Source organism: Babylonia areolata, chromosome 2 (assembly GCF_041734735.1).
Source record: "Babylonia areolata isolate BAREFJ2019XMU chromosome 2, ASM4173473v1, whole genome shotgun sequence".
Lineage (NCBI taxonomy): Eukaryota > Metazoa > Mollusca > Gastropoda > Neogastropoda > Buccinidae > Babylonia > Babylonia areolata.
In genome coordinates this window covers 51,625,618-51,640,603 of record NC_134877.1, presented here as the reverse complement: position 1 = coordinate 51,640,603, position 14,986 = coordinate 51,625,618, and the positions used below count along the sequence as shown (strand labels likewise).

The 14,986-nt window shown below is 42.4% G+C and overlaps 1 protein-coding gene across 1 annotated transcript in view; it reads left to right on the top strand.

Annotated features, from left to right (window-relative positions):
• The window catches only part of LOC143274771 (uncharacterized), a 32,770-nt gene extending 18,133 nt beyond the window's left edge, over positions 1-14,637 (top strand). The window contains exons 19-29 of the mRNA XM_076578697.1: positions 276-448; positions 1,103-1,205; positions 2,045-2,141; positions 3,585-3,745; positions 4,709-4,858; positions 6,366-6,542; positions 7,963-8,261; positions 9,729-9,830; positions 10,480-11,391; positions 12,214-12,313; positions 13,017-14,637. Coding sequence (XP_076434812.1) covers positions 276-448; positions 1,103-1,205; positions 2,045-2,141; positions 3,585-3,745; positions 4,709-4,858; positions 6,366-6,542; positions 7,963-8,261; positions 9,729-9,830; positions 10,480-11,391; positions 12,214-12,313; positions 13,017-13,130 — 2,388 coding nt within the window. The 3' untranslated portion in view covers positions 13,131-14,637. The remainder of the gene's footprint in view (positions 1-275; positions 449-1,102; positions 1,206-2,044; positions 2,142-3,584; positions 3,746-4,708; positions 4,859-6,365; positions 6,543-7,962; positions 8,262-9,728; positions 9,831-10,479; positions 11,392-12,213; positions 12,314-13,016) is intronic.
• The last annotated feature ends 349 nt before the right edge of the window (positions 14,638-14,986 follow it).

Below are 14,986 nucleotides of genomic sequence, written 5' to 3'. Positions count from 1 at the left end.
GATGTTCTATACACCAGTTGTATACATAGACAAGTTAATCATGAAGGGAGTATGAGTTAAGTGTGAAAGAAAAAAGGATTTGGAGAATGAAACAAAACCTTTTTTTTTTGTCAATACTTTCTCCTTCGGACATTCTCTACTGCAGTTGTGTACATAGATAAGTTAATCATGAAAGGAGGATGAGTTAAGTGTAAAAGAGAAACTGATTTTTTTTCTTATGATTTTGATAATGGAACAATACCTTTTTTTTTTTTTCTTTTTTTTTTTTTTGACAGTACGTTCTCCTTCGGCGAAGAAAGCACATGCTGCAGATGAGAGCTGATCGCCACCTGCACCAGAAACTGTGCCTCAAGAGTATGGGGGCCTGGAAGAAATATGTCACTATCAGCAAGTCCGTCGCCGCTGCCACCGACGTGAAGTACCAGGTCAAGTGTCAGCAAACACTCAGGTGCGGGAGCAAGATGCCAGTTTCAAGATTTAATTTCCCTTCATCCCTTTTTAGGGCATGGGGGATTATAGACAGATGGACAAAAGAAAATGCTGAATATGACAACAACTGATAAATGAACTGTGTCAACAACACGTGTGTGTGAACAGCAGTGTGAAACTGATGCATGCCTGTATTGCAAGTGGAAGGATGGGGGATTTAACTCGTTCAGTACCACACAGGATGCACGGATGCGTTAAGTCTTGAAATTTGCACAGCATGTTAGAGAGGTGTTGACATATGCTCCATATAAAGACCAAAGCAAGCATGTGTCAGACACTTGTTTTAACATTTTTAGGGGGAAAATTAGAGCCCTTTTTTTTTCTTTTTTAACATAACAAACGCCATTGAAGTGTTTATGGTCAAGGAATAGAACCAGTTTTATTGTGTGTATGTAAATAGTTAAAGACACAGACTAAATTTCACACACACACACACATACATACACACATATTCATACATACACAAAGACATGCACACACACACACACACACAAAACACACACACACACACACACACAAAACTCACATACACACACACACACACACAACACACACACACACACACACACACACACACACACTCCTGAAAAACTGATCCTACTGATTGCCACAGGTGGGCGATGGAGACGTGGCGGGAGAACTGCCTGCAGCAGAAAGAGGACAGACGGTACGACCAGGCAGCTGCTGTGCACTTCAACAGACATCTGCTCACCAAGGTGGGGCCTGGAACCCTGCACAGACGCTCTGCATTATTGTCAGAATGGGGAGGAGAGAAAGAAAAGGACAGGAACCATTTGACGGGCATGAGAAGCAAACAGTTCATGCATTCCAGTACAGTTTCTTAGAGTCTGTGACAGATACTGTTAGATTTAAGTCAGTGTATTTGACAGTACTGTCTTCTTTTACAGCTGTTTAAACTTATTTGACTGTCTGGCTATCTTCTTTTGGGTTTTGTGGGCTGTACCTCCCACTCAAACTGGTTTCTTTTATGCTTTTGACTGTTTTGGCTGCTGTACTCTGCTTTCAAGATGACTGTATTTTATTTGAAAAAGTCACAATACAAATACAGTAAACGCCACAGGACAGCCAGGAAGTCTTAATTAAGCCCTGTCATAATGCACATATATACAAATGCCAATTGTGTGATGGATGTCTCTGCAGTTAAAAATTCAAACATTGTGGCATGAATTATAAACATAAACTTAATTACACATATTTTACTGTGACCCACTGGTGCAGACTCCGGTAGGGGTCTGGAATCCTGTCCTGTCCAAACTACTAGTTCGCTATGTGGAGAAATCGAAAGAAGCTGCAGCAAATAGCCTCCCTTGGTCGTTACCCCCCTTGCGTTAGCAGAAGCAGCGTCCTCTTTTCTGGCAGCCATCTTGGTTTTCCTGACCTGTCCTACATTTGCGGCTAAGTTTGATCAATTTTTCTACTTTTCTGTCCTTTTGTTGAACATAAGAAAAGTTAAAACAATACAGTTGACAAACAGAAACAATGACTTGTGACTGAGTGACAGCTCCAACACTTGATGCCGGTTCTGCACTTGCAGGTATTGCAGACATGGCACAGGTTTGCTGCGGTCCACGCCTACAAAAAGTCACAGACACAGGGGCTGGTTGAGGAGACCAAGGAGCATCTTAGATCGTGTAAGTAATAAAAGTTCATTTATATGCCCTTTCAAACATCCTAAAGGCTTTGCATACTCATATGTGCAAGTAATAATAGTACATTTATATACCCTTTCAAACCTCTTAAAGTTCTTTGCAATAACATGTCGCATACACACATTCACACACACTTCTGCTCATGCATGCGCACACACATGCACAAGCATGTGTGGAAGAAATAGATCTTGAACTATGGAATACAGATATGGAAAGGAATGTCTTAATTCTGTAGAGACTGCTTGGAAAGGAATGTTGTTTGATTTGCTGTGAAGGATCTGAGTGAAGGACTGAAAAAGGCAGTGAAAGGCAAGTGCCTTGAGTGACTGTTTAGCTGATCGTGATTCAGGTGGTTTATAAAACGAACAGCGGGTAGGTTGTTGAAAAGAAATGATGAAATAACGAAACAAATGAATGAATAGACAGACAAAATGAATACATGAGAAAGTGTATTGTGTTTTGAAATGTCATTCTGATTCATACACACATGCGGTACTCAGAATGATTTTTTCCTTGGGTTTCTGTTTTGGTTTGGAAGCTCCGTATCTTTCTGTAGCCTGTACATGTTGATGTTTGTCACATTTGTGTTTGTGATGTGTTTTTGTGTAGTAGTCTTCAGTTTTATGTCTTTCTCCTTTCAGGGATGTGACACCTATGCAGAAACATGTAAAAGCACTTTTATTTTCATTTAAAAAAACAAAACAAAACAAAATAAAATGGCGCATCTGTCAGTTGAATGTGACTTCCCCATGTACATATGAAATAAGATAGGCTTAGTACATTTCTTGTCTAGCTTTTGTAAGCTTCATTCCAGTTTTGTGACCATATACAGACAGTGTCTTTTGAAAAGCCCCAAAGGACATTCCAGAGATCTGTGCAAATTCAGGGAGAAAATGGGGGTGGTGGAGAGACACTTAGGTGTGATGTCACTGACGACAGCTTTTGTGATGCATCTGCAGATCTGTTTGACAAAATCAGGGAAAAAATTGCAAATTTTTGTCCCCTGGGCTGATCGCATATTACAAAAATCACCTGTCAGCCACTGACAACAAGCAGAGGTATACATCATGTCTACTTAGCGTTCTCTCTAACCTGCTTTGCCGATCACTTAACATAAACATCGCCTGTCAGCAACTGACAATGTGTGCAGGTACACTGCATGTCTGCCTAGTGTTCCCTGTGCCCAGTGTGCCTATCACTTAATGCAGACATCATATGTCAGCCACTGACCTTGTGTGCAGGTACACTTCACTTCTATCTAGAGTTCCCTCTGGACCCAGTACTGATCACTTGACACAAACATCATCTGTCAGCCACTGACCATGTGTGTGCATGCACACAGTGCGTCTGCCTAGTGTTCCCATTACCCCCTGTGCTGATCATTTGACACGAACATCATCTGTCAGCCACTGACCATGTGTGCAGGTACGCTGCGCATCTACCTTCACAGCTGGCAGAGGGCCAGGGACAGGACTATGGTGCAGAGGCTGAAGGAAGAGCGGGCCACCATCCACTACCACCACAACCTCCTGACAACAGCCATTCGCTGCTGGCAGGCCTACCACTCTGACGCCATACGCAAACAGGTTCTTGTTCTCTGTCTTTCTCTCAGTTTTGGTGCTGGTGTGCTCACAATGTTGTGCAAAGAATGTCCATTCTGTCCAAATCTGCTGGAAGATGAATCTCCCTTTTTATTTTACTGTCCAGTTTATTCCACACTTTGAAAGAAATACCTTCCTTATATAGACAAGATTGTGCACCCTCTGTTTGTGATGGTGTTAGACCTGAAGAAAGATGATCACATTTTTTATATTGCTAAATACATCGCCTGTGCCATCAAATCAATAAATGGTAGGATTTTGTTTTGAAATTGTGTCATAGCATCAAATATTAATCTCCTCTAATCTGTGAATTACTTCACAGTTTTTGCCTCATGCCACATTGTTTTGTGTTCCTCATGTGCGGTTCATTTATTTTGATTGGGGCTGTAGGCCTGTGACATTACAATTTCTTGTCTTGTTCTCTTAGTTTTAGTGTGTGCATGGTGTATTGAAACAGACCACAGACATCTTCTAAAGCTGATTACTCTTTCACTCCATGACTCACTTTCTTACAGTTTCACGACTGTGTCCAGTTCTTCATGGGAAATGCCTGGAACATTTTGAGAATGTTCATCTTTAAAAACAAGCAAATGAACAAGGAGAAAAAAAATTAAAAAATTAAAAATTAAAAAATAAAAATTTTTTAAAAAGCTGCCCCACCATCACCACCACCCAAAAAACAAAACCCAAGACATCCAAAACAAAAGCAAACAGACAACAACAACAAAAATCTAAATCTACAACAAAAACTTACCTCTCACCATGCTTTTTTTGTGATTGATCTATTTTTATGACACAAATGTTTGTCTCTCCAGCATTCTTGTGGAGCAAAACATTGTGAACTTGTTTTTGTTTTTTTTCCTGCAGTGACTCCAACAGTGTACCTGTCTCAAAGTTTAAAAAAGAAAAAAAAAAAAAAGAAAAGTCTTTCGTTCTTTCCTTGTGCAGTTGCTGCAGCGTCAGTGCGCGACGTTCCAGTCGGTGGTGCTGACGGCACGGTACTACCTGCTGTGGAAGCAGAGACTGGCCGACTGGCTGGAGGAGAGGGACAAGAGTGGCCTGGCCCTCTGGCACTGGAGTCTGGTTCTGCAGAGGAAGGTGGGTGTGGGTGTGTTTGTGTGAAGGGGGTGGGGGGTGATTTTTAACCCCACCCCCACACCCCTGTAGTAAAATCGGGCTAGTCCAGGTTAATGCTGGGGTCTGTGTAGTCAAAGCCTGGAAGGACCTCCAGGGTATAGATTTCAAATATTCAGAATTGACCTCACATAGTTTGATTTTACCCCTGCCCCCTTTTGATGGATATGGGGGTCATTCTGGGCTTGATTGAAATGACCCTAGGTGGTAAACTTGGCCCAGTTAGAATCGGCACAGTCTAGCAAAGCAGAACTCACAGTGGAAACTAACAATGCAAAGGAGCAGTGGAGGGTGGGGAAGGTTTGTAAAGGCTAGCCCAGACTGACCGCCCCCCCACCCATTCATTTTTCAACAGCTGGATTAAACCTTATAGAAAGGGGACAGTTTCCAACAATGGGGCTTTTTGGGAGGCAGGGTGTGGGGTTGAGGGTTGATCTTGACCAGCCACAAATTACCATGGTTGTCATTCCAGCAGGGGGTAGTTTTTGGCTGTTACACCAGGGCACCTTGCAATGGTCCAGCCTGAAAAGTAACAGCATGTGACAGTTGTTGTGTAGTTCTCCCGACTGCATGTTTTATCAGCTCAGCTGTGCTTGTCACATCAATCCGTTCACTGGACTTTATACTAGAATGGAGGTCCAGGGTCTGACTCGAAAGTGAAGGCTTCGGGTTTTTAACTCATGCATGGACCCAAGTGCTAAGTTTGCTTAGCGTTAGAAGTTTTCGGAAGTCTGTGGAATTAGCATTGACTTTGAGGAAGATTCTTAAAGTTAAGCAAACTTGGCTCCACTAAAGTCGCTTTTGCCACCCAGCCCTGGGTTTTTATTCCCTGACCTAGACCTTGAGTGGATACTTGGTGCTGGTCTTACAGTTCTGGTGATTAAACTTAAATCTTGTATGTGTCATGTGCTTACCACCTATGCATGAGCCCACTGCAACAAAATGAGCCTACCCTGGCAAACATCTGTAGAAGAATCCACTTTAGTAGGGTGACAAATTAAAAAAAGATCCACTTTAGTAGGATAACAAAAAGATATACAGATGAGAAAAAAAGAGAAATGGGTGATGCTGCACTGTGGCGAAAGAAGCCGAGTTTCTTACGGAGAAATCAGCTGCCAGAAGGAAAGAAATTCAAATCACTACAGAATGGAACACAACGCAGCACTGTTATTGGTGATCTGTTAACACCACTCGTGTATGTTTCAGTCGAGGTTGTGGAGTAGTTTTGTATTTACTGAGGATTGTTTTTATATTCTTTATTTTTAGTTGGGCAGTCCTGATATGGCCCTGTGCGGTTGGCTGGACAATAAGCAACAATGTCAGATGAGGTGTGGAACCTTGGAGGGAGCAGAAATGAACGGGCTTTGTTCTTGACATCTCATTTATCCACATCTATCTTGAAGGTGTTTTCAGCCCTGAAATAGCCCCTTTGGAGTCGGCTGGGCAATAAGCAACATGTTTTGCATTGCAGGTGCTTCAAGCGTGGTTTATGTACAAGGAGAGCAGCAAGCACAAGCGGCAGAGGATGGTGACTGCCATGGAGACTCGGCGTGCACGTCTGGTGAGGCAGGGAGCCTCGCAGTGGCTGAAGGTGGCTGGGGCCCTGGCTGAGTCCAGGATGACTCGGGCCACCCAGCAGCAACTGGAGGTGGGTGATTCCATTGGATGGTTACTGTCTGGTTGGAATTTCCTTATTAGATGTCATGTTTGGTTATATTGCTCCTGGGGATTTTTTGTGGTTTTCAATTAACGTTTTTATTTCTGTTTTTATTACACATAAAGCAAAACAAGAGAGAAAAAAATTGGATGTTGCACAAAATGAAAACAAGGTTCATCTAAACTATTGCAGGCATTAGTTCAATATGTAAAGTCTAAGAAAAAAAATAAAGTATAGAAAGATGGATAGACAGACAGACAGATATACATACACACATTCCTGTACTATAACTTGTCACATCACATTGCATTTTTAGTGCTTCTGTTTCTGTCTGTCAATGGTCTGGCTGTTACGCATTGTGTTGCATGTGTGTTGGGAGGTGTGAGGAGTTAGGCATTTTGTGTGGAGGTGGTACATGCATGTGAAACGCATGTGTGTGGGGGTGGTGGTTTGCATATGTGTCTATGTGTGTACATCGATAAATGTGAATGTGTGTTTATGCATTGATAAATGTTTGTGTCTGTGTGTGTGTGTGTTGAAGTGTGTGTGTTTGTGTGCATAGATAAATGTGAGTGTGAGTTGATGCATTGATAAATGTTTGTATCAGTGTGTGTGTGGATGGGTGTGCCTGTGTTTGATGTTTTTGCATTGCATTGCATAGTTTTGCATTCATAATGCAGAGCAACATTATAGAATGTAAGTATTGATAAATACTGATTATGATGATGAAAAATTATACTATTTCCCCTTTTATGATGATGATAAAGAATTTTGATTGTTGGAGACTGGGCTGAGTGTTACGGAAAAATCCCAACATCTGTTTGCATTTTGATAGTACATATTTATGTGGCTGGATTATGCAGTTTGAATCTGCTAATTTCATTCATGTTCTGTTGCTATGGATTGTGATGCTAATAATGTAATGTCTTGAAAACATCTTAAACCGATTATTCTGTTTGAGAGATGAAAATAGTTTTTGACTGTAGCCATACCCTCCAGAATAACTTGTTCCACAAAATTTTCAAATGTAACATATTGACACTTTTGTTCATTACTGACTTCATGAGGCAAGACCTGTAAATTATCATCAGTATCCTTTTATCTTTTTGGAAGAACACGATGTTATGTTGTTTCCACTATCTACTTTCACAGACATCATGACTTTCCTTGCATTGGAAGAGCACAGTGTTAACTTGTTTCCACTATCGACTTTCACTGACTTCAAAACTTTGCTCGCATTGGAAGAGCGCAGTGTTAACTTGTTTCCACTATCGACTTTCACTGACTTCAAAACTTTGTTTGCATTGGAAGAGCACAGCATTGTTTCCACTATCGACTTTCACTGACTTCAAAACTTTGCTTGCATTGGAAGAGCGCAGTGTTAACTTGTTCCCACCCTCGGTTTTCGCAGACAGCATCCACAACCCTGCAACGTGTACGTCGCTGTGTGGTGCACTGGAAGCTGTGGGCAGCAAAGCGAGCGATGTCACGTCTTCAGCCCGACGAGCATCTATCATCCCGGACCGCTCATCCTCCACCTGTCCTCCAGTGGTCCATGCCCAGAGCCGCAGCACTGGAGGCTGGTGCAGGGGACGGAGGGATGGTGACGGCTTTGAAGCCGAAGAACCCCCCATCACCGACACTGGCTGCATCGCCGGCCAGGCTATTGATGGTCTCTGCCTTGGGGAGAGAGCTGTCAGGAGCTGGAAGGTGTGTGTGAGAGTGTGACTGACAGTGCTTAGACTGCTGTATGTTTCATGAAGGAGATGACAGACAGTGCTTTGACTTTTGTGTAGTGTCCGCAGCATGCACATCCCCCCAAAACAGTGTATGCTAATATGGTCATACATGTTGAAGCCTACTCATACATACGAGTGAACATGGAAGTTGCTGTCCATGAATGCAGAAAAAGAAGTATGGTTTGTGAAAGAGCTGTCAGCGACTGGAAGGAGTGTGTAATGGCTACAGACAGTGCTTTGACTGCTGTATGGTTTGTGAAGGAGATGCATATCTGTCAGGTGTACCATATCATATGATCAGGATCAGGATAAATTTGATGCAGGGGCCAGTATGGCCATTGTCGCAATGGACTCGGGGGGGAGGGGGGAGAAGAAAAAAAGGAATTGTGAAGCAAATTTCTCATGAAACCTGTTTACCTTCAGGGAAACACATTTGATTTCCCAAACTGGAAACTCTTAGAACCCCAAACAGTTTTATACTCCAGTCACTTCAGTTCTTAGTTAATCAATCATGACCATTTTTATACCCAAATCAGATCAATTTCTAAAAGGTTAATTAGTTCTTATGTGTGGGTGTGTGTGTTCCTGTGTGTCTGCATGCATATATATATGTATGTATTCTATACAGTGTATAAATTTTAGATACTGATGAATAGTTTGGTGTTCATCATGTATGTCTGTGTTTGATTTGTAGAGTATAATTTATGCCTATTCTCTTACTGTGATTATTTAAAGTGTGTGATCGGGATGATTGTATATGAGGTTTATGTCAACTTAGCATTTAAGCATTTTATGTCTTCTCTATTCACAATGAATGACTATGATTCTCATGCATTGTATGTGTAGCATACACCACATGTGATTTCCTCTTATGGAGATAATACTGTATTCTGGCTATTTTTCCTCAGTGGTCAAGATGTTGTGTGTTGTTCTGAGGGATAGAGGATGTGGGCAGAAGGTGCTGAGGATATTGTGTGTCGTTCTACAGGATGTTGTGTGTTGTTCTACAGGATGGTGTGTGCTGTTCTACAGGATGTTGTGTCTACAGGATGTTGTGTGCTGTTCTGCAGGATGTTGTGTGTTGTTCTACAGGATGTTGTGTGTTGTGCAGTATGTTGTGTGTGTTGTTCTACAGGATGTTGTGTGTTGTGCAGGTTGCTGTGTGTTGTGCAGGATGTTGTGTGTTGTTCTGCAGGATGTTGTGTGCTGTTTTGCAGGATGTTGTGTGTTGTTGTGCAGGATGTTGTGTGCTGTTCTGCAGGATGGAGGATGCAGGAAGGTGATGATGATGTTGTGTGTTGTTCTACAGGATATTGTGTATTGTTCTGCATGATGCATGCAGATGTTGATGATGTTGTGTGTTGTTCTGCAGGGTGTTGTGTGTTGTTCTACAGGATGTTGTGTGTTGTTCTGCAGGATGTTGTGTGTTGTTCTGCAGGATGGAGGATGCAGGCAGAAGAGCACGGCCGAAGCCTCGTCACCCGGCCTTCCTTGTGGAGTCCTTGCAGAGAGCTGGCCTTCTGGCTGGTGCCCAGCAGTGGTTAGTGCTGTGAATACTTCCTGGTAAACTGCTGCACACACTGCTTTTGTTATCAGTGAAGAGAAAAGAGGTTTGGAGCAGGAGGCAGGATGGGACCCTGATGATAGTGGATGTTTATGGCGATACTTTGATAAATGATATGCGAGATTTTCATGCAAGATAACGAAATATTCTTGAGTCTTGAGATATACATGAATCATTCACACTAATGAAGTATACAGGAGTCTGGAGATGTATGTAACAGATCTCAAAAAGAAATGTTTGTGTTAACTTGCATGGCTCTGGCAGATAGAACCTTAACCCCTTGACTGCTAAACATTGGTGAAACGACATCAGTGCGGCGTGAGCATGAAGTGCAGCCACTACTTTTTGTATAGTCATCAGTAGTGTCATTGATTTTGCTGAGCACAAGTAATGCCATCCCAAGTGGAAGAAAGATAACTGACACAATGACCTGTAAGGTGCTTTTCACATTGATGAGGGGACGGCCTTCACTGACACGTATACCTGTCAGCAGTAGTCAAGGAGTTAAAGCTGGAGAAGCAGTCTCACTGAGGAAGTGATCATGTGATCATGCTGTTATCCAGCTAGGTGTGTTTGTGACATGGACAGCTGGGTGGTATGTTGTAACATTTGTTCTGCTGTGCAGTGTGGATCCACACTCCCATTCCCTCACCACAACAGACACAGACGACGAATACCAGGGACATGTGCACCCAGACGGCGGCCACTTTGGGGTGGAGGAGGCCACTTCCACAGCCAGCAAGGCTCTGGCAGCGTCCCTGTCCTGTGAGGTCAAGACCGGGTCCAGTTCCACCCCGACCGGGCATCATTTCCTCCATCCTCTGCAGTTCTCCAACTCGGCTGACACAGACTCCATGGCACGAGCGACCACCACAAGTTCCGTGTCTCCTCAGTACGTGACCCCAACCTCCCAGAGGTCACAGCCGCCGGGCAATCCCTTGCTCCAGTCCTCGCCGATCAGCACGCATGGTGTGCTGGAGGAGATACAGCGCAGTGAACTTGTCAGCGACAGCGACAAAGTATCAGCAGAAGGTTTCCGATCCTCGGACGGAGAAATTCTGGGCGGTAACTTGACTCATCCCGCTTCCAACGACACCCCCCCTGTTTCTGTCTCTTCAGGAACTGTAAAACATCCTCAGTCTGGTGCTGCGTCTCACATTTCGCCACTTGTTCTCATGAAGCCGGAAGATTTCATGAAGAGGAGAGATGGGACAGATTTCCCACTGGAGGTTCAGAGAGTTCATGACCCAGCTTCCTCTTATGCCAAAGGGGTGGCGCCAAAGACCACCCCATGTACTCCCCGCAGCCCAAGGAAGAGCGGGGGTGGAGGCTCAGCCAGGGACAGGGAAGGGGAGAAACTGCAAGGGATTCTGCTGGTGAAGGGGGCGGACAGTGACGCTGATGTGTCTCCTCTCAACACTGCCCGCAGTCGTGGCACGGTCACCTTTGCCAGTCCCAAGACACCCTCCCCTGCCGAGGAGCTCAGAAGCATCCGGGATCGCTTGCTCCACTTCAAGGAACAGAAGAAAAAGCTGAGGTGAGTTACCTGCTGTGACCTGCTCTACAAGGTACAAGAATACTTGGGTATCTCTAAAAGGAAAATTATTGACATGTTTGCTGATAAACTGATAAAATGGTAAACACCCATAAATTTGCCTGTCTACAAAATGTGTCCAGTCACCAGGAGAAGAGCGCCCTATCCCAGTAGAGCGCCCTATCCCCACATGTTTTCTGCTGACATTAATCTCAGTGATGGAATCATAGAAATATACATTTATACTGTAATCTCAGAAGATGAAAATAAGAAATGTTTATACAGGATTTCTATCTTGATGATTAATTTGGTCATATTGCTTTACTGAACACATTCTGTCCACACAGGTACATGTGTGCGCAGGCTCTGCATTCCTTGCTTTCCCTCTGTTTCCAACTCACTCATACACATGCACATTTGCTCACATACACACACACACACACACACACACACACACGTGCGCGCGCGTGCACGCATGTTTACATACTGCACAAATATAAAAGAACAGCCTCTGCAGTATTATGATAGATCAATTTTCAGGCCAGGTTTAAATGATTTTATTAAGAGCACCAAAGGGCATGAGGAAGTTTAAGAAAGAACTTGAGGGTTAGAAAAGGACATCTGTCTTTGTTAATGAGGTCTGAACTGTGAAAGCATTGAGTGCTGAAAGCTGTGCATGTCAGTTGTACTTTTATCATTCAAACACACACACACACACACACACACACACACACACACACACACACACACACACACACACACACACACATGCAAGTTGTGTGACATCTCTCTGTATACTACTTTTTTTTTCCCATTCTGTTTCAGACATCTTGAACGGCAACAGAAGCAGCTATCGACTTGGTTGCAACAACAGTCAGACCCATCAGATGCTGATGCTTCCCAAGTGACTGAGGAACTGCACTCTGTAAGTCAGGTTTTTCACTAGGGGGGGGGGCACACATAAGCAGATGAGAGAGTAGGAGGATATGCACTTGAAAATCTAGACTACAGATACATGACCTGAGAGTCTGGTGTGATGGAAATGACTGGCGAGAAAACAATGTCTTTTGTCCTTTATTATGACAGAAAGGCCCTATCTTGTCACCAGTGCTTTTTTTGTGCCTCAGAATTTGGCACAATTTCTTTTTTTATATCTTAATGATGAATGATTGAGGTGATGAAGGTGCTGCTGTGTTGGTCAGTACAAAGTATTTTTTCACAACAAAAATGTATGATTCTTAGTGGAGTGACAGTGTGTATGAAAGTACCATACAGCTAAAGACTTCCATTGGGTGATCTTTTAATCTTTCATGAGTGACACTTGTATGTCCTTTCGTTTTTTTGGGTTTTTTTTTGTTGAATGTTTTTGTTGTTGTTGTTGTTGTTTTTAACAAAATTCCTTTATCTTTCTCCCGTTTTGTTTGTTTCTTTGTTTCAATTATATATATATATATATATATATATATATATATATATATGTATGTATACACACACACACACACACACACACACACACACACCTACACACACACACAGATATGTATGGGTGTGGGTGTGTCCTTTTCTCAGACATGACATTTGAACACTGTGGCCAGCCATCTCAGAAGAGATTATTTTGTCTTTCACAGATGCAGGAGGAAATCAGTGCCCTCCAGACATTAGTCTCCAGCCAGCGATTGTCCTGCGAGAAGCTTGTGACTCGTGCCAAAGTGCTGTCAGACCAACTGGGCTCTGCATTGTAGCTGGCACATGTAACACTTAATTAATCAATCAGCTGTGATATCTTTTGTGTGTGGATCATGAACGCCTGGGCCAGTACAGACTTGGTTGTTGTTTGTTTAGGAAGAAAGAAAAGTGTTGGGTCTCCAAAGGTGCCAAACATTCATAAGTACCATGACTAGTAGTGGGTTAGATTGTGACTGGAAGTCTATCACATGCAAGTTTGATGACCTCAGTTCTTGTGAAACGTTCTGTCTTTGCACTGTGCGAAACATAGAGTGTCATACTTATTTACCTCATCTGTATGTTTACCAGTAAACTGCCTCAATGCTTCAGTGACCAGTATTGATTATCTTAATGATAACATATCTGAATATAGAACATGAGTTGTTTCTCACTGATTTGGGGTCTTTAATGTTTCGGGCTGTCGACCTCAGCTTATCTTCCACAGTTGTCGACCACAGCTTATCTCCCACAATTGAGTACAGTGCACTTCATTAAATCTGGTGTCTACAGAGTTCTGCCCATGTCTGTACAATCTGTGAGCAGGTTAAGTTGGATTGAATTTGTCTATGTGAAACCAATGAAAATGAATGAGCAAAAGATTATATAAAAGGTGGAACTAGTGGTATGGCTTGATTTGGATACCATAGCTTGTATTGTTTGACAGTTTTGCTTGATTTAGTTACTTAATGATTATAGACAATTAACTGTTCGGCTAATTATGTCTTATGTTGTAAAATATTTTTTCAGCAAATAAATATGTATCTTGTTCATGTTTATTAATTAAAGAAATACTTCTTTTTTTTAACTGCAACTTTTTGGTTTGGTTTTGTATAAATTAATGTGTTTCAGAATGAAATGCTTATGCATTTGAAAAACAAAAAAACAAAAGGAGAAAAGCTGCATCCTTTATGAGACTGACACAACATTGGTGTTGGATCTGGTGCTCCCAGTGAACCTGATCATCATGAACCAGTAGTGCTTTCTGCTCTGGCTGGTCCTTGGAGAAGACTGGATGTAAAGTGTCTGCTTAAAATCAAACTGTGAACAGTGTCATACTGTAATGAAGGTGCAGAGCTATCAAAGTGGGGAAATGAGTTAGTTGTCAAGTAAATAGAGACTTTTCTATGCCACTCCCACTTTGTGTTAGTCATCAAGTTAGTTGTAGTTAGTATGTTGGTCATTTGGTTAGTTGACTAGTAAATTGTTGACATTCTAAGCCACTCCTATTCCATGTTAGTCATCAAGTTAGTTGACTAGTGAAGTAGTGACATTAGTGATCTGTTGAAGATGAGTTAGTTGTCTACAAAAGTAGTAGCCTTAAGACAGACGTTATATATGTATCAGTAATAATGATGTTAATAATAATATTAATAATGATAATAAGAATGACAAATATGATAATGATGATAATAATGATAACACATATACCCCGACTGGACAGATGGTACTCCCATCTTTCCCGAAACAGACTTGCTGAAGCGGACAGATGTTGGTAGTATGTATGTTTGTCAGAGTGCAGGTAGCATGAAAGAGGGTGTGTGTGGGGGTGGGGTAGGGGGGCCGGGGGGGGGGGGATTGGGGGGGGGGTGAAGATCAATACCTTTGTTGGCTCAAAAGCAATTTGTTTTTGTTTGTTGGTTATGTGAGTTTTTATTTTCTTCAAGACAATAGGGTGTTGTTGTTTTTTCTTTTTCTTTTTCCTGGAATCCTGCTGTGTGATAGAGATGTTATTATTCTGTTGTAAATAGCCTGACACTATGGAAAGAACATACTTCACCTGCCATGAATGTTGTGGTGAAGAAGGGCAGAAAACATTGGTGTCTTGTGTCAGGTATTTCAGAGGTGGTGCGATGCTATTTAGCAAAGTGTGAAT